The sequence below is a fragment of the Aotus nancymaae genome, unplaced genomic scaffold (assembly GCF_030222135.1).
Source record: "Aotus nancymaae isolate 86718 unplaced genomic scaffold, 86718_ANA_hifiasm-v0.15.2.pri h1tg000041l, whole genome shotgun sequence".
Classification (NCBI taxonomy): Eukaryota; Metazoa; Chordata; class Mammalia; order Primates; family Aotidae; genus Aotus; species Aotus nancymaae.
In genome coordinates this window covers 38,119,379-38,139,704 of record NW_026988455.1, presented here as the reverse complement: position 1 = coordinate 38,139,704, position 20,326 = coordinate 38,119,379, and the positions used below count along the sequence as shown (strand labels likewise).

The 20,326-nt window shown below is 39.6% G+C and overlaps 1 protein-coding gene across 4 annotated transcripts in view; it reads right to left on the bottom strand.

Annotated features, from left to right (window-relative positions):
• Positions 1–1,165: 1,165 nt before the first annotated feature.
• NMRK1 (nicotinamide riboside kinase 1) overlaps positions 1,166–20,326 on the bottom strand; it is a 28,784-nt gene continuing 9,623 nt past the window's right edge. For 3 of the 4 annotated variants that reach the window (XM_021669243.2, XM_021669244.2, XM_021669245.2), the window contains exons 3-9: positions 19,790–19,880; positions 18,841–18,889; positions 11,294–11,441; positions 11,143–11,214; positions 10,430–10,536; positions 8,221–8,304; positions 1,166–2,179 (exon numbers count right to left, since the gene is read on the bottom strand). In XM_021669243.2, coding sequence (XP_021524918.2) covers positions 2,160–2,179; positions 8,221–8,304; positions 10,430–10,536; positions 11,143–11,214; positions 11,294–11,441; positions 18,841–18,889; positions 19,790–19,880 — 571 coding nt within the window. In that variant the 3' untranslated portion in view covers positions 1,166–2,159. The remainder of the gene's footprint in view (positions 2,180–8,220; positions 8,305–10,429; positions 10,537–11,142; positions 11,215–11,293; positions 11,442–18,840; positions 18,890–19,789; positions 19,881–20,326) is intronic. The other variant, XM_021669247.2, reaches the window with a different exon arrangement.

The window sequence follows — 20,326 nt, the reverse complement described above, 5'->3', positions numbered from 1 at the left end:
TATTTGGCTTGAATCTCATCCTTTAGTGTAATAGTCTATGTGTCTTTCAAACCTTTGAAATCAAACCCATGTTTAATTTAATACTAAACACAATGAAGCCTTCCTATAGCAAACTCATCTTAAAGGGACTGGGGTTATTTATGCACAGAAAGTGAAGACTTCAGCAGATTTGTTCCTTGTCAAATATATATTTTATCTTTCTAAACAGAAAACAGTACCACCATTAACTCCTCTAATAAAGAGTAACTGTAATGTGAATCATTGTACATGCAGAAATGAAGCACTGGTATTCTTATTTCAAATTCCTATTTCTCATTGATACTGGTGAGCAAAAAGATACTTATTTCTTCCCCAAATTACTGGAATGTTCCTTTTCAATGCTCTTTAAGTTTTTTTTTTTTTTTTGCAAGATAAAGATATTTTCTCTGACCTTTGTATACGGAAATGGGGAGAAAACTGATGATTCTTACTCAGCAGGGCCATGCCTTTGTAGTGGGGAGGGGGAGAAGAGGGCATCTCAGAAATTCTTAGAAGTGAAGTTTAATAATCATATCTATACTCTATTTTTATCCTAACAAAACAAAAAAACCTCTTCTACTGTATTAATAACACAAATTACAACAACCCAAGCTTGATAAAGTCATGGCCAGGGAAGGTATGCAGGAAAAGTCTGTAGCAGGCATCTTCGATGCTTTCCTATTTCCTCACTAAAAGATCCTTGATATTGTTCAGTGGCAACATCCCAAGGCAGAGTCACAGTTGCTCTGAAACTATCATGACATCTTCCCAGCCTCCCTTTCAGGGAGAAGTGACTATATGATCCAGTTCCCATGTGAAATGAGGGTAGAGAGGTACACAGACGCCAGATCAGAGAAAACCCTGGAGGCCACATTAAAAAATTTGAACTTTATCCTCATTCTATGCTATACCCATTCTAAATACTGTTGATATCCTCCATCTTAAAAAGAGAAAACCAAGACTTTAAATAGCTTGATTGAAGTCATGGTTACTGAGTGGATGAACTGTAATTTGTGCCTGGGTTTTGTTTTTGTATTTTTTGTAGTGTGTGGGATCCAAAGAATTGTCCAGTCATCACTGAGTGAGTGCAAGCTAGTTAGAAATAAAGAAATAATGAGAGCTGACCAAATGAGTTTGTAGAGAATGGTTAATGTAACAATATATTTATAAAGATTGAGATGGTAGTGTGCAATCATTTTGTTATTAATAAGCAAAATATTGTTCAGTACATAATTTAAATTCCAGCATTGAAAGCAGCCCTAAGAGATCACACAATTCAGATCTCCCACCTTTGCTTTCCAAAGATAGGTCCCCTGGATTTCGCATGACTTAAGTAACTGCTTATTTCTGTGATTTTAGACCACTGGTTTGACAAAAACAAAATGAACGAGGGGAAAAGAAAAAAACAACAAAACCCAACAAACCCTGTTCATAACAAAGTCTCAACAATGGTGTTAGGTACATGCAGAAAACCAAACCAAACCAACAAACAAACAAAAACCCCACACGACAAAATACACAAATAATCCTGATCTAGCAGCAAATTGTTGATTTATTCAATGTGACTGCAGCTCTTAGTTATGCTATTATTTGCAGGTGGTGAGTGTTGGTATGGGATGGTATGGAGCAACATTTTTCAAACTGTGGTTGCAATCAACATATTTTTTAAAGTTAAAGATGGAAAACTATCACAGTGCATAACATATATGGTCAATGTCTTGTGATACTTGATGTATATATGTATCGCACACACATATACACACCTACATATACACAAACACACACAAATGAACTCTACATATATTGGATGGTGATGTAATCCTTATTTCTTACTCTGAGCTCCAGTTAGATAAGTTTGCCAATCACTGTTACAGAGCTAGGTTCAGAAAGTGGAGACGTTCTGACTCACTATGAGCTCTGCTATATCTATGTGCTCCCTGGAGAGGGAGCAACTTGCTAAGGTAGAGTCCTGTCCACTGGCACAGATATTTACCGTTCCATATGTTGGTAAAACCATGTGCAATAAAATCAAACATATGACACAATGGCAGTCACAGTTCACACTGTATCTTGGTTAAGGTTCTTAATTACTCCTTTGAGTTTCTCAATTCACTTCAGGAAGGATTTGCTGTATTCCACCTTTATGCTGTTACTTGCAAACCTTGGGAATAAATATAAAAAGAAATTAATGGAGAATTCCAATTCTCATTATATTAAATCTTTACATCAACAATAGTAAATCTAGGGATGCTAAAATTACAGGGATTCTGGAGCCAAAAATGCTGGTTTCCTGTAAATAACTAAATTGAGTCTAAGTCCCATTCTTTTAATCCCTGCATTAAATTTAAAGCATATCTTAAAATATCAGATAGATATCCAATATCACTTGCAATTGGTATAATAATCCTTGACTTCAGGGATGAAATAGTTTGAAGACTAGAATAAAACCACAAGGGTGGCTGTCTGCAGTATAATCCTTGTTTTGGAGTATTACCCTTGATGTGGGGAAAGTATTATTACCTTTAATCCCTTTCTTAAACAAAGGAAGCCCAGTGGAATACTTGTTTTGGCACAGAAATTCAATGATACACCTACCACATTCTTATTACACAGCTCATGTTGGAGAACACACACTTTTTAGTGTAGTATTTCATTTTCGAAATATGGGAAATATAAACATGATTATATCCTTTGACTACACAAGTGACACTTCTGACAATTTACTCCAGGGGTATAATTCAAAAAGAAGAAAACCAATAAAGAGTATCTGCAGATATTTTTATATAGCATGTGATTTATCCATGTGAAACACTTGTAACAGTAAATATCCAACAATTGGTAAATGGTTAAGTGATCTTATGTTAATCTGGACTACTCTACTAGATAATTATACTATAGTATAATTGTATAACAAGATAATAGTTTATCTTTAAATTTAACAAGAAAAATACAAACAGTTAATAATTAAATTTCATTTTGCAATTCCTTATTTCTTTGATTTGGAACTAGACGTGTGACCTCTTTCTTCTGTACTAAAATATCAATGTCAAGTCTTACATTTCTCTTCAGTGTACAAAACAGCCTTGATTTTTTTTTAAACTGGAAGAGATACTTAGTTTCATTATATAATGAACTCTATAAAGCTACATAAATATTAAATACTAATTTAAAAACAGAGATCAGCATGGCTGATTAACCATACTGTCCCTGCAGTCTTGTAAAAGAGAGATTGATGTGAACAGCAAAAAGACTGGCTGTGTACTCATTAAAATGTTAACGCTGATGATTGGCAGGAACACAGGTGATTACTTCCTCCCTTTTGCTTTATGTTAAACATTTAAAAAGGCAGGGCACAATGGCTCATGCCTGTAATCCCAGCAATTTGGGAGGCTGAGGTGGGTGACTACCTGACGTCAGGAGTTTGAGACCAGCCTGGCTAACATGGTGAAATCTCATCTCTACTGAAAATACAGAAATTAGTAGGGCGTGGTAGCATATGCCTGTAATCCCAGCTACTCAGGAGGCTGAGGCAGGAGAATCTCTTGAACTCGGAAGGTGGAGGTTGCAGTGAGCCAAGATCGCGCCACTGCACTCCAGCCTGGGTGACAGAACAAGACCCCATCTCAAAATCAATCAATCAATACATACATACATACAGAAAATAAAAACCTTTTAAAACAATATGTTTTTATAATGAGATGAAAATAAACATTTGTAAAGGGAGTTTGAACGTTCCTGGTGGCTAGACTACTTTGTTTTAGTAAGAATAAGGAAATGATTACATTTTGCCTCGCACTTTGGATTTAAATAAGGATTAAATTAAATGTGTAACTCCATTCCCTTACTCTGCTGGGTTATTTATTGTTTCATTAATAATTAAATTCAGTCTTTCTTGTTTCTTCTTCATTATTATTATGTTATCATGTTTCCAGGTTTTGGGGTTCAGGGGAGCACTCAGTTCCCCTGAGAGGACGTTTCTCCAAGGTTCTTGGTCTCCTGCTTTCTCAAGAATGAGAGAGGGGACCACAGCAGGTGCATTCGTGAAGTAAAATTCCAGATTCCAAAGACAGTTTGCAGAAAGTGATTTTATTTAGGTAGAGAAAGAGAAAAAGAAGAAGAGAGAAAACGTCCACGAAGAGTGTGGAAGGGGACTCCAGAGGGGAAATCTGGCTGGGTGTGGGGACAAGGACTTTTAACCTGGGAGGAATTCCCCTCACCCACCGGCCAAGGAAAAAAGTTCCTTTAAACTTCTGCTGGAGTGAGTGATTGACTTTTGACCTCTCCCGCCCCTGCACCGTTAAATCTCTGGATGGAGAGAGATGGGAGTGGGGCATGGCACTGGGAAGTTCTTGCCCTTGAAACTACACCCTCTGTGGACCGGGAAAGAGAACACATTCCCTCAATCATAATTATGATTTTATGTACTTAAGACTGAAATTTAGCTAAACAGGTTTATGGGATGTGAAAGAAAACCCTGAAGATTAGTCACTGGAAACAGTGAAAGCCTTCCCAGCTCAGGGTTAAACCAGGCTATGCTGAGGGCACTTTCAGGACAGCTTTGCCTGTGGATAGAAGAACTAGGAAAGGTGACAGGTTTCTATAAATAAAATAGTAACTTATGTAACTGAGAAAAACCAGCATACATGTTGGAGGTAAGAAAAACTGATGTATGGCTGGGCGCGGTGGCTCACACCTGTAATCACAGCACTTTGGGAGGCCGAGGCAGGCGGATCACGAGTTCAAGAGATCAAGACCACCCTGGCCACATGGTGAAACCCCGTCTCTACTAAAAATACAAAAATTAGCCAGGCATGGTGGTGGGCGCCTGCAGTCCCAGCTACTCAGGAGGCTGAGGCAGAATTGCTTGAATCCAGGAGGCAGAGGCTGTAGTGAATCAAGATCACACCACTGCACTCCAGTCTGGGGAATAAGAGCAAAACTCCGTCTCAAAAAAGAAAAGAAAAGCTGATGTATTTCTGTTTTTATGCCTCTTTTAAGTTTTGTTTTTTGTTTTTTTAAAAAAACTTTAGTATCTAGAAGCCTCAAATGGCATAGCTGAATACTTTCCTGCCTGCCTCTAGGATGTAGGGAAGGAAAGAGAAGGGGCGTCACACAGAGAAATGCACATTCTTGTGGGCTAGCAGCACCTGTCAAAACATGCCAGCTGTTGTTGGGCCTTGGAACAGATGGTGAAGGCTGAATTTGGGAGGGAACTGGTTGCAATTTACCTGAGCTACATGACCAAGGCTATTTTCATCTTTATCAGCAGGTAGATCATAAGGCCAAACTCAAGTGTATGATTTAGTCAAAAAGGAAAGTTGGACCCAAACACTGGCCATTGCTGAGAAGACAGAGAGCTATAGGTGTCCAACAGCCAAAACACTCCTGGAAGTGCCTCATTAGGGACAGAAAGGGGAGCCAATAACTCTCAGAGAAGTGGCTCTGGCTCATGTGCTATCATTTATAAAGGCCGAGCCCCTCCCTTCATCCCACATCCTCTAAATCTACTCATGTTGCTGCTCTGAGATTCATTATGGGAGGCCTGACTTTCATCAGAGTAACAGATGGCAGGGGTGGGTGGGCATCTGGCAAGGACTCTAAATTCAACTTGCAAGAAGAAAATTTAAAATGGTCCTGGCTGGGTGCGGTGGCTCACACCTGTAATCCCAGCACTTTGGAAGGCCGAGGCAGGTGGATCACGAGGTCAGGAGTTTGAGATGAGTCTGGCCAACATGGTGAAACCCCATTTCTACTAAAAATCCAAAAATTAGCTGGGCATGATGGCAGGCACCTGTAATCCCAGCTACTCGGGAGGCTGAGGCAGGAGAATCGCTTGAACCAGGAAGGTGGATGTTCCAGTAAACCAAGACTGCACCATTGTAGTCCAGCCTGAGTGACAGAGTGAGACTTGATCTCAAAAAAATAAAATAAAATAAAATAAAAGGTCCTGAAATTCCTTCAAATGGGTTCATGCCTATATAATGGGCTGATCCTGAAATCAACAGTGTTTAGGATGAATGAGCTGCCTAGTTGGGCTTAGTCTCCTAGTCAAAGAGGAATTTATTGAGGATGTAGGAAATCTAATTCTTACTGAGGAAGGACTACATTTGGACTAGGGCAGTTGCTTCTCACAAAAAAAAAAAAAAAAAAAAAATATATATATATATATATATATATATATAATATTCTTCACTGCTGGAGTGAGTCACAGTGTCTTCTCTGAGCTAGTTGATGATTGCATTTTGCCGGTGTTAGCCAAAGAAATCCTTTTTTTTTTGGAAATGGAGTTTCACTCTTGTTGCCCAGGCTGGAGTGCAATGGCACGATCTCGGCTCACTGCAACCTCCATCTCCCAGGTTCAAGTGATTCTCCTGCCTTAGCCTCATGAGTAGCTGGGATTACAGGCTTTCACCACCACACCTGGCTAACTTTGTATTGTTAGTAGAGACGTGGTTTCTCCAGGTTGGTCAGGCTGATCTCGAACTCCCGACCTCAGGTGATCTGCCCATCTCAGCCTCCCAGAGTGTGGGATTACAGGCATGAGCCACCGCACCTGGCTGGAAATCCTTTTGATTCAAATAGTTCAAATATAACAACAGCTAGATCTACAGTTTTGTCCTTCCAGCATGTTTTTTTGACCTTCTTCTTCTAGTTTCTACCTCCTGCCCTGCTTTCTCTTTGAGAAATTTTTTAATTTTTTAATTTTTAGAGATAGGGCTGTCTGTCTCCCAAGCTGGAGTGCAATGGCACAATCATGGCTCACTGCAGCCTTGACCTCCTGGGCTCAAGCAATCTTCTCACCTCAATATCCTGAGTTGCTGAGATTATAGGTGTATGCTACCATGCCCAGATAATTTAAAAAAAATTTTTAATTTTTGTAGAAATCGAGTATCACTATACTGCTCAGGCTGGTCTCAAACTCCTGACCTCAAGTGATCCTCCCAATTTGGCCTCCCAAAGTGCTGGTATTACAAATGTGAGCCACTGTATTCGGCCAGGGAAATTTTTAAAATAAAAAAGTCTTAGGTGGGGTATTCAATTACAAGATGGGTTATGAGATCTAGGCCCAGCCAATGAGAGTATGCCATCTCCCTGGCCATAGTGATTGGTTTTGCAAGCCATGTGGTCCAGCAGGACCAATCATCTGGGCTTTTAATCTGGGGTACAATAGAATATTGTTTTTTAAAAACCTATTTAAAGAATTTCAAACTTATACAAAAGAAATGGAATAAATATGAACCTCCTTGTACTCAACACCCAGCTCCAACATTTATCAACTCGTGGTCAAATCCTGAAAAAGGCTATCTTTTTATACTGGGACTGATGGACCTAGGAGGATGTTGTTGTCAACAGACACCACGTCAGTGGAGAGCCTGACTTCAAAATAAACCCTAAATAGAGGTAGAATAGAAGCAGGGTCCTGAAGACCTTATTTGACTTCCTTAACCCATTTATGCTGGAGATTGCAAATTCTTTTTGTGAAAAACCAGACCTTGGTGATGACTTTAAGCAGTAGGATATAAATAACTCCCACAAGCTTAGCGTTCCAACAATGGAACACTAGGCATAAATGGGTTAATCCAGCTGAGCCTGAAGCCACCATAACCATAACCCCTGTACTGCTGAAGTACCCCTGTTCTGCGGAAGTACCCCTGTTCTGCTGAAGAACCCCTGTTCTGCTGAAGCCATATTTAAGGCAGATTTCTGTCACTTGCAAAAAGTGCTGTCCAATATGAAAAGCTTAAATAAACACTTCATAATACTGTAAAAAATCTTTTGTTTATTTTTGAGGCATTTGGAAAGTAGAAATTTTATGGAATGTCTTTAAGGGAATAAAAGAATAGGGGCGCTCTGGACATACTAAAACAAATTCATCAGCATTTTAATTACACTCTGCCCAAAGGATACTTCCAGTCCCATTTGGGAAAGCCATCTCTAAAAATTTTAAAGAAAATCACATAAATATCATTAAGAGATGTAACAAAGGGTAAATGGTTTCACCTCTAAAAACGGACAGACATAATAATTGAGTTTCCAACCACCCTCCCAGAATTTCTGATTCTGAATTATCCTCAAAGCAAAGAATGAACGAACACGATCACTCCTACATTAGCATTCTGGTATTCCATTCTTTCATACGTATTGAATGATTTCCCTGGCTATGTCTCCTCTACCATCCACGTTGTTAGCATTAATACTTACGCTTTTGCTTTGCTAATTGTTGTATGAGATCTTCATATACTTGCAAAAAGAGGTCCTCTTTAGATTTTGTTCCATCTAAGTAAACTGCAAGGGGAAAAGAGAGTGGTTCAAATGCTAACGGGCTTATTAATATATAATGTTTACTTTGGCACCTGACATCTCTTGTAAATGCCAGTAGGTTTAACCAAAGCACCCAGGACCATAACTTAAAAGGAAATTAATAGTGATTAAAGAAGGAAATAGATGCTAGCCAGGTATAATAAGTCAAAAATTTTGATCGTTACAGATAAATCCACACTGGCTTATGTGAAAATTATTTAAATAAAAGAGAAGAGAAAGAAAGAAGAAAACAGGAAAGAAGGGAAAGAAACAGAAGAAAGAAAATGGTATTGGGCACATGGCACTTCAGGAGCACTGAAGGTGTCACCTGAAGAGTAATTCTTGAACATACTTATACATGAGGATCACCTGGGAAGCTGGTCGTGGATCTGCAACACATGTACTAACTCAGAATTCACCAGGCTCAGAAAATATGTGTTTTGTGTGTGTGTGTGTTTGTATGTGTGTTTTCAGCTATCAGAGAAAATATGTATTTTTAATAAAACTGGCATAAGCAGCTTTGGAGAAAAAGCAGAAGTTGTCTAGGTTAAAGGAAGGAAAGGGCCTTCTGGTCAGAAAACAGCATGGGTAGGGAGAGGCAAGAGCACTGATGCACCATTTGAAATGGTAGAATATGGGGAAGCTTTGGAAACAGCGTGAGATGAGATTTTAGAGCAAGACTGTACCTCAGCACCTCAATCATTAGAGGCCTTAACTTCTGGCTGTTTGGATTTTATCCCAAAGATCTGGAGATGACTGAAAGTATTCAAGCAGGGCAGGCACCTGATTAGATTTGCATTTTAGTTAAAAGGGAGAGAAGGGAATCAAGAGGATGTTCTTGCAACCAATGGTCCAGGTTGGAGGTGGTCCAGCCAGAATCTCAGCTTTGGCCCTGGGGATAAACTCCGTGTGCATTCCGCCCGGCTCTGACAGAGCTACCCATCCTGGAGGTCAACAGGCTTCTCACAACACGGACAAGTCCCCTTTGTTGTGAAAAGCATACATCAGTTCTAACTCCTTTGCCTTATCCAACAGCCTTCTGCCATCTTCTCTGCATTGAGTTTTCTATTCCAGTGATCTCTTCTTAGCTCAGGCCCACAGATCCGGATACTTACCTCCAAACTGCTACATATGTCTCCCAGGCACCTCAACCTCATTATATGCAAAACAGACATGCATTCCTCCCTTACAGATCTGCAATGCCTTCACTTTTTTCTAACATTCGTCAGTTGCTGAGGCGTCTGTCATCTTTCCACCCCCTCCATATCTGTTCTATCACCCAGTTCTACCGAGTGCAGGCGTCTAACATCACACCCTATAAATCTATCCTCCTCCATCCTCCACGCAGCTAGAGGGGTCTTAACTAAAACAAGAATCTATATCAATCACGTCCTTGTTTAAAACTTCTCTATAGAGAGCTTCCCACTTCTCTGAGGATAATGACCAAAGTCCTCACCGAGACTACTGGCCTTATAGGGTCTGGACCCTGCCTGTAGCACCAGCATCAATCCTATCCCTTGGTTTTCTTTACCAGAAACCTTTCTTAACACCACCTTTCTTTCAGGGGCTTCTCATTCCTTCCTGTCCCCTGCACCCTTCGTGTGCCATACCTCACATTCTGGGGTGATCTTCTATCTCCCCAACTCATCTCTTTTGTTCAGTTAAACTCACTGAAGTTTGGTTAAATGTGACTTCCTCAAGTAAGCCTTCCCTGACCCCTGGGATCTGGGCAGTCCCCAAAAGCTTGGTGTCACAGAACTTAGGGCAGCTGGAAAGGACAGGCTTGGGCAGCTGGTGTCTACAGCACCTGTTTCCACGACAGAATGTCACCTGCATGACAGCAGGGGCTGGGTCTGCCTTATTCCCCTCACCATCTCCAGAGAAGCACCAGAAGGCATTCGTTCAATACTGGTTGAATGAATAACTATCCAGAAGATGACAAGAGCCACAGAGAGAAACAGAAACCGGGAGAACCAGCTATGAAAGAGGAGAAGCCCAGAGTGTTCTTGCTTAAGTGCTCCTTTATTCTTTTCTCTAAGTCCTTTCTTTGCTATACTTTGAGGCAAATGACAAGTAAAAGGCCTTGAATGGAGGCAGAAAAGGCACTTACCAACTTCCCAGGTGATATCCTGCATTTCTTGTCTGTGCTTTAGATACATGGGCCACACATGGCCATCAAAGTATCCCGGAGAGTCTGGAGGCTCATAGACCCTTGTACTATCAAAACACGTAGGAAACTTAATGTTGACAGAAACACACAATTGATAAAGTAAAATATTAATGGCGAGGAAAATGGGGAAATCACTAACAGGTTGAATCTAAACAGGATTAGGACATGTGTTACATGTTTTAACTCAATGGCAGTTAAAAAGACAGCAACATGGATTTAGTTCTCTGATCCTAAAATTAACTTTGTAATCCTCCTATCATTCTTATCTTTTTCCTTCTAGTGCTTTATAAGAGAATTAAGAGACAAACAGTGTAAATAACGATGGAGAGACCACTGTGTTGGATCAAGCTTTGAACTAACTGGTGTTCTTTGTAGCTGTGGCGGAACAGGCACACTCACACTAAAATCATAATCACCATAGGCTTGCTTTGTTTGAGAACTTAGGAGAAATGAGCCAAAGCCTTGATATAAGGCTTACTCCAAGTGGATGACCATTTATGGGAAAAGGTCCTGCTCCAACCTTAAAAGAGTTAAAGGCTTCTTGCCTCTGAAAAATGACCTATACACACTGCTCAATAATGTTGCTGTCCTCATTTTTCTTCTAATGTTTTTTGTTTTGAATTACAACTCACAAAGATTATTTCAAAACTTACCTCCTCCTCCTTTTACATTCTTCATATGGAATAGTCAGGAAATAGCTTCTATTCCATATAGTGTCAAGAGGCCTAGAATAACAGCATACTTAGTTCACAAAGTTTTTTCCCCCCATTCATTCAGAGTCAGTATTAGGGTGGAGATGCTTACTTATAATTAAAAAGAAGAAAACCTTCGATGATCAAAATGGGAATTTCCTCAGCACTTTCCCGGTTTGTTGATACCACAGAGCATCTTGCGTTTTCCTTCCAGGAGGAAATGGCTGACATCATTTTTTCCATGTTAAGTGCTTCAAGTACTTTAAACAAACACAAAAATATGCAATCAATATGGCAAAAAAATTTTGTGATACGACTTTTTGTGATGAGTATATCCAGGATTCTGTAAATATATATACCATCATTTTGTTTTCCTTCAAAACTCCTATAACAAATATTTTAGATAACACATTTAAACTCTAATACTGATAAATCAGAGTGTCTGAAACATTTTTATTATGGAAAATTTCAAACACACAAAAAAGTAGAGAGTAAAGTACAGTGAACTCCCACATCCCTATTACCAGCTCTGAAAACCAAAACCCATGGCTAACCTTGCTTTACTTATAACTTCTATTCTCTCCTGATTACACAAAAATTTAAAATTTTTAGAAGATGAAATATCTACAGATAAATTTGAAAGATATCTGACACATGGGGGAAAATATCTGTAATGTCTTTGGCAAAGAGTTAGGACATTTAATATACCAAAGAGCTCTTCTATATAAATAACTAAAAGACCATTTGTAAAGAACACAAATATGCCATTGTCAAACTCTAAAACGTACATACTTTTCGAGCTGTGATTTTAGAAAAGTAGCTTATATAACGTTTACAAGTATGGTCCTTAAACCAGTAGTATTAGCATCACCTGGGAACTTGTCAGAAATGCAAATTCTCAGCTCCACTCCAGAACCACTGAATTAAGCCATCAGCACTTGAGTGTTTTTTAGTGAAAGCTTTTTAAATGATGGATTAATTTATTTAATAGACATAGAACTATTAAGGTTTTTTCTTTGTCCTGCTGTTAGTTTGGTAAGTGATATCTTTCCAGGAAATTGTTAATTTCACCTAACTTTTCAAATTTATTTGTATAATGAGAGTGTTCATAATATCCTTTTATCTCTTCAAAATCTGTAGGATCTATAGTGATATTACCTTTTTTGCTTTTGGTATTTGTAATCTGTTCCTTCTCTGTTTTTTTAAATCAGATTTGTTTAATCTGGGGATTGCTTAGATTCTTGAAGTTTTATGTCTTCAACTAAGTTTGAGAAGTTTTCTATTTAAACCATTACTTCTTTGAATACTTTAGTCCCACAGTTTCTCCTCTCAGAGACTCCAATGATATGAATATTTTCTTTCATTACTGTTCCACATTATTATTCATTTCTTTTCAGTCTATTTTCTCTCTGTTGTTCAGATTGAGTACTTTGTATTGTTCTGTCTTTAAGTTCACTATTTTCTCCGTCATAGTTATTCTGCTACTGAGCCAATCCAGTGAGTTTTTAAATTTGAGTATTGTATTTTTTCCATTCTAAAATTTCCATCTAGTTCTTTTTTCAAATCTTCTATTTCTTTACTGAGGCATTCTAGTTTTCCACTTGTTTCAAGCGTGTGTGCAATAGTATGTTTAAAGCCTTTTCATAATGCTGCTTTAAATTCTTTGTCAGATAATTTCAACAACTGTGTCATCATGGTATTGGTGACTGTTGATTCTTTTATCTTACTCAAGTTGAGATGTTTTGGGTTCTTGGTATAACATGTGATTCTCAGTTGTGTCCAGGACATTTTAGATACTGTGTTATGAGGCTGTAGATCCTGTTTAATCTTCCTTTGCAGAGTCACCCTGTTCTAGCAGAGCTTGCAGGTTCAGGTGGGGGTGGATGCCCCGCCTCCTGTTAGGCCCTGCTGATGCTGTGTTGTGGGGGAAGTTGGTCAGTTGTGGGAAGAAGGGGTTAAGGAGAGTGCTGGTTAAGTTTCATTGCTGCTAGCTGTGGGCAGAAGTTCGGCTTTCTACTGAGTTCTGCTGACAGGAGCTAATACCACCTGCGTAAGGAAGGTGAAGTGCGAACATGCTCCACTGCACACTGCCTCTTTCCACCTGTGTATTGCCAGGTAGAGGTGAAAGTGCCCCTCCCCATTTGGTTCCACTAATCCAACCCCCATGGGTGACGTGGAGGGCTTACTCAGCCTGCCTTGCTAATGCTGGATGGATCTTCTGTAAGTGTAGCTCGGCACCCAGCCAACACCATGGGGGAGGATGGTTTTGCCTTTTATGTCTGGCTAGCATAGGGTGGATATTATAAAAAAAGTTTTCTATTCCGCTAGGCCACCCTTTTCCTTGTCCCTTGATTACAGAGAACAGGTTTCTTTTTTACTCTGTGCCTATGGATGGTTCCATGTTGTTTACTTCTCCTGTATATGTAGGAGGCAAAAAGAAAACCCAGGGATCCCATAGCCATGCCATTCGTCATGTCCTGGAATCCCTAGCCAGCATGCTTCCTTCTTTTCTTTCAGTCTTCCTTTGTCTGTTTGTTGCATTATGTCCAGGCTTTTTCACTGTAGGAGTGAGGACCAGTGAGCAACGGGACGAATCCATCTTGGCTGGAACCAGCCATTTACTAGTTTTGACATACGTATTTTTGTTACCACTCAGTTAAAAATATTTTCTAATTTTCATTGTGATTTAGCTTTTGACCCATGGAATAGGTAAGTGTTTTGGGATTTGCTCCAAAACAATATAGATGAATAGAGTGGGTGAGGGTATAGATGAAATATAATTGTCCAAAAGTTCATCATTATTAAAATTGGATGTCAAACTCATGAGATAGTTCATTATGCTTTTCTGCTGATTTCTGCATGTTTGAAATTTTCCATGAGAAAAAGTTATTGAAAATCAGAAAAAAGGGTAATGCTTACATTTTAAACACTTGGTAATTGATTTTTAATTTACTTCATGGTGATTAGAGTATTTTTATATTTCTTCAATCCATGAAGTGTATTAGGGTTTGCTCCATGCCCTGGCATATATGGACTAATATATTCCATGTACTCAAGAAAAAAATATGTATTCTGCTGTTATTAGGTGCATGTTCTTCTGTACATGTCAGTTTTTGGTCAAGTTAGTTAACTGTATTGTTCAAATCTGTTACATCATTAGTAATTTTTGTCTGTTAGTCCCATTAGTTGCTGTTATGGGTTGAATGTGTCCCCCTATGTTAAAGTCCTAATGCCCAGCTCTTCAGAATGTGACTTTATTTGGAAATATGGTCATTATAGATATAATCAGTTAAGGTGAGGTCACACTAGAGTAGGGTGGGCACCTGATCCAATATAATTGGTTACAAAAGGAAAAAAAAGGAAAAATTCAGATACACACATGGGGAGAGCACCACGTGGAAATGAAGTCAGTGACTAAGGTGATACAGCCGAAGGCCGTGCTGCCAGAGATTTCAGCAAACAGCAGAAGCGAGGAGAGGGGCACCGAAGGGTCTCCCTCACAGCCTCAGAGGGAAGCCACCCTGCTGACACCTGGATCTCAGAGCCTCTCTCGAATTGTGAGACAATAGTTAGTACTTTAACATAACAAAGTACTATAGAATGCTTAGTACTCCAATGTTATGAATATTAGATCTTTCTTTCTTTCTTTTTTTTTTTTTGAGACGGAGTTTCGCTCTTGTTACCCAGGCTGGAGTGCAATGGCGCGATCTCTGCTCACCGCAACCTCCGCCTGCTGGGTTCAAGCAATTCTCCTGCCTCAGCCTCCTGAGTAGCTGGGATTACAGGTACGCGCCACCATGCCCAGCTAATTTTTTGTATTTTCAGTAGAGACGGGGTTTCACTATGTTGGCCAGGATGGTCTCGATCTCTTGACCTCATGATCCACCTGCCTCAGTCTCCCGAAGTGCTGGGATTACAGGCGTGAGCCACCGTGCCCAGCCATTTCTCTCTCTTTATCTCAGTAATACTCAGCCTTAAATTTTACTTTGTCTGCATGCACACGCATGTTCATTGCGGCACTGTTTGCAATAGCAAAAACCTGGAACCAACCCAAGTGCCCATTGATGATAGATTGGACAAGGAAAATGTGGCACATATACACCATGGAATACTATGCAGCCATAAAAAATGATGAGTTCATGTCCTTTGTAGGGACATGGATGAATCTGGAAACCATCATTCTCAGCAAACTGATACAGAAGAGAAAATCAAACACCGCATGTTCTCACTCATAGGCGGGTGTTGAACAATGAGAACACATGGACACAGGGAGGGAAGCATCACAAACTGGGGTCTGTTACAGGGGGAACTAGGGGAGGGACAGCAGGGAGTGGGGAGGTTGGGGAGGGATAACAAGGGGAGAAATGCCAGATATAGGTGACGGGGGGATGGAGGTAGCAAACCACCTTGCCATGTATGTACCTATGCAACAATCCTGCACGATCTGCACATGTACCCCAGAACCTAGAGTACAATTAAAGAAAAATAGTTTACTTTGTCTGGTATTAGTATAGTTGCTAGAGTTATAACAGTTCTTTCAGTAGGTGTTTCCAAGTCGATCTTTTCCTAGCCTTTTACTGCCTATATTTCTATGTCCTTATACTTAAGTCTATATCTTTTTTTTTTCTTTTTCGAGACAGAGTCTCACTCTGTTGCCCAGACTGGAGTGCAGTGGTGCAACCTCAGCTCACTGCAGCCTTGGCCTCCCAGGTTCAAGTGATTCTCCTGACTTGGCTTCCCAAGCCTCTAGACTCAAGTGATCCTCCCGCCTCAGTCTCCCCAGTAGTGGGGACCACACCTAGCTAATTTTTGTATTTTTTGTAGAGACAGGGTTTTGCCATGTTGGTCAGGCTGGTCTTGAACTCTCTGGATTCAAGCAATCAACCTGCCTTGGCCTCCCAAAGAGCTAGGCTTACAGGCTGTGAGCCACCACACCGGCCATCTTTTGATTTTTAATTTTTGACTTATTTCATATTAATCAACTATATTGCATTCAAAATAGAATTATTTCCTCTAAAAACTTGATAGTTCCACATTTTAAAACTATCCTGTTTGTGGTTAGAAAGACTTGACTAGTACTTTGATTTACCTTAAATTCGTACATTTACCTAAAATGTTCAAATTTTTCCTTAAGATAGATTCTTGATGTGAGATGCTTAAAGTCATGGCATGAACATGTTAAGTTTGGGACACATGCTCAACCTCCTTTCCAGAAAGGCTGTACCAACCAATTCATCCATATACTTCCATCTAAAGTATATTAGGGCCTTTGTTTTACTGAGCCCATGCTATCATTGGATAACTGTCATTGCTTTAAAAATCTTCATTTACTTGGTAAGTGGTAAAAAAAAAGTAATTTGCAGTTCTTTAAGGTTGACTTTTATGGTACATTTATTAATACAATAACTGACTGCTTCTATGAACAGCTTATTCACATCCTTAGGCCCTTTTCCTATTGGGATATTAGTTTTTCTTATCAGTTTGTAAGAATTCATTAAAAATTAGGAATAATAATTCTTTGCCAATTGCTGAAAAATGTTTTTCCTTCTTTTTCACCCTTATTTTGTAATGATTTTTCTCACTAATCTCTGGAAGAGAGGAAGAGAAAAAAAAAAGATCCTGGCTGCAACTCAAGATACAAGAACAGAGAGTAAGTCAAGAACTTTGCCTCTCATAAAACTATCATGTGTCTTAAGAACTGATTATATAACGCTTCCTAAAAGGTTATCAGTTAAAAATAAAGAACATACTTTATGACTTCAAGAGAGCTCCCTCTGTTGCTAGTTTGTATAAGTACTCAATGATCATCTTTTTAAGTATAAAAGTTAATAAGACCACCAAATATTAAACAGCCTATTAGCATGATATTCTCTACAGAAAATGTTTTATGATAGACTGTAATCCTTTGGCTTCAAAACTGTTAGCCTGGGGTAAGGAATGAGGAGAATCCATCTAAAATATATTTACAAACCTTTCTGAACAGTGAAAAAAAACAAAACCAAACCACAGCTGTCTAGTACTTTGGCCACCAGGAAGGAAAGCTGAAAGAATGAGAGAATATAGTTTGCTTCAGGCAAAATTCTCTGATGGGGTGGGATTGAGAGTGGCCAGTGTAGCTACTTCTACATCTCTAGAGCAGGAATGAGCAGAGCGACAGCAAGCCTAACTTGCTTCAGAAGAAAACTCTATCATCCCATGTGGATAAAGCGGAAACCTCATACACTATTGGTAGGAATGTAAATTAGTACAGCTGCTATGGAGAGGTATGGAAATTCCTCAAAAAATTAAACATAGAACTACCATATGATCCAGCAATTCTATTACTGGGTATATATCCAAGATAAAATAAATCAATATATCCAAAAAATAGCTGCACTCCCATGTTTATTGTAGCACTATTCACAAATAGCCAGAATATGAAATGAACCTAGGTACCCATTGATGCATAAATGGACAAAGAAAGTATGGTGTCTATATGTAATGGAATATTCTGCGGCCATAAAAAGAATGAAGTCCTGTTATTTGCAGCAACATGGCTGGAACTGGAGGCCATTATGTTAAATGAAATAAGTCAGGCACAGACAGACAAATATCACATGTTCACATGCATATGTGGGAGCTGAAAAAAAGTAGATTTCATGAAGATAGAGAGTAGACTGGTGGTTACCAGAAGCCCAGACGGGGAGGCACGTGCGGGGAATGAAGGGAGAAAAAAAGAATGTAAATGTATTTATTACCATTGAACTGTACACTTAAGATTGGTAAAGACAGTAAATTACTTGAGCTTTTATTTTTTTGAGATAGTTTCACACTGCCACCAGTGCTGGAGTGCAGGGGCACGATCTTGGCTCACTGTAACCTCTGTATATAGGCATATTTTACCTCAGTTAAAAAGAAGAAAAATCTATCATTCCAGTGTTTTCAGTTTTATTATTTTATTTTTAAAAATACATATTTTTGAGTCAGGGTCTAACTCTCTCACATAGGCTGGAGTGCAGTGGTGTGATCTTGGTTCACTGCAACCTCAGCCTCCTGGGCAAAGTGATCCTCCCACCTTAGCCTCCAAAGTAGCTGTGACTACAGGCATGCACCACCACACCTGGCTAATTTTTGTATTTCTTTTTGGGTAGAGATGGAATTTCCCTATGTTGCCCAGGCTGGTCTCAAACTCCTGAGCTCAAGTATCTGCCTGCTTTGGCCTTCCAAAGTGCTGGCATTACACATGTGAGCCTCCAAGCCTAGCCCCAGTGTTTTCAGTTTTAAATATAAAATTGGGATTTTATATTTATTATTACACCTGTAATCCTTGCACTTTAGGAGGCCGAAGTGGGCGGATCACAAGGTCAGGAGATAGAGACCATCCTGGCCAACATGGTGAAACCCTGTCTCTATAATAAAAACAACAACAACAACAACAACAACTGGAAAAAGGGTTTCACTTATTTAAATAGTTCAACATAAATCAGAAACCTAGAAAGGCAGGCTTAAAGTACAGAAATATATTTAAACACATTTTAAGACTGTCTTCACAGATATAGTAAAGTTCTTTTTTCAAATTTTTGTTCCACAGAACCATCAAATTCAACATAGTGAAGTTCTTTGTGTTTCAAAAAGAAAATTAACATAAGCACATAATATTTCACAGGCAAATCTACTTACCATCATACTGCAAAAATCCATTTTTATCTGTCTCTATCTCAGACTCTGGCTGGAAAAATAATAAAGTACCCATCAAAATGGTGTGTAGGAAATAAATAATACAGATTAAAGCGCGGGAAGTCTTTAATAAATGCTTTGGGCCGGGCGCAGTGGCTCACACCTATAATCTCAGCACTTTGGGAGGCCGAGGCGGGTGGATCACGAGGTCAAGAGATCGAGACCATCCTGGTCAACATGGTGAAACCCTGTCTCTACTAAAAATACAAAAATTAGCTGGGCACGGTGGCGCGCGCCTGTAGTCCCAGCTACTCGGGAGGCTGAGGCAGGAGAATTGCTTGAACCCAGGCGGCGGAGGTTGCGGTGAGCCAAGATCGCGCCATTGCACTCCAGCCTGGGTAACAAGAGTGAAACTCCGTCTCAAAAAAAAAAAATAATAATAATAATAAATAAATAAATGCTTTGGACGATCAATGAAAGTTAGCACTGATAGACAGTGCCATCTAGTGGATAAGTAGCATCATTGTGCTGAGCCTACTTTTTTTTTTTGGAGACAAGAGTTTCACTCTTGTTGCCCAGGCTGGAGTGCAATGGCACGACCTCGGCTCACCACAACCTCTGCCCTCCGGGTTCAGGCGATTCTCTTGCCTCAGCCTCCTAAGTAGCTGGGATTACAGGCATGCGCCACCACACCTGGCTAATTTTGTATTATTAGTAGGGACGGGGTTTATCCATGTTGATCAGGCTGGTCTGGAACTCTCGACCTCAGGTGATCTGCCTGCCTTGGCCTCCCAAAGTACTGGGATTACAGGTGTGAGCCATGCCCCCAGCAACTGAGCCTTTCAATACAAAAGGTACATCAGTTGCCAAAGACTTCTTGGATGTAATTCAATTAACTTTGTGGTTAAACATTTTTGTATTAAATAAATTATTTAAGAAGTTTTATAGATACCTTGAAGAAATCATCCTGACATATGATACTGCAATTTGGGAGGTGTTTCTGCAAATTCTTAGCCAGTGTTGTTTTCCCACCGTTTGTCACACTGAAGCAAAGAAAAACAAAGTACCAAGAAGGAAAATGCATTAAAAAATCATTAAACATTTGTTTTTTTTTTTTTAAAGAGAGACGGGGTCTCGCTGTGTCGCCCAGGCTGGAGTGCAGTGGTGCAATCTTGGCTTACTGCAACCACCGCCTCCTGGGTTTAAGCGATTCTCCTGCCTCAGCCTCCCGAGTAGCTGGAATTACAGGCACCGGCCACCATGCCCCGCTAATTTTTGTATTTTTAGTAGAGACAGGGTTTTGCCATGTTAAACAGGCTGGTCTGAAATTCCTGACCTCAGGTGATCCACCCACCTCCACCTCCCAAAGTGCTGGGATTAGGCATGAGTCACTGGGCCCGGCCAAAAATCATTCAACACTTTAAAATAATTTTTTAAGAGGATATTTGAAGCAATATTTACTATTTAAGAAAAAAATGATTTCTTTCAT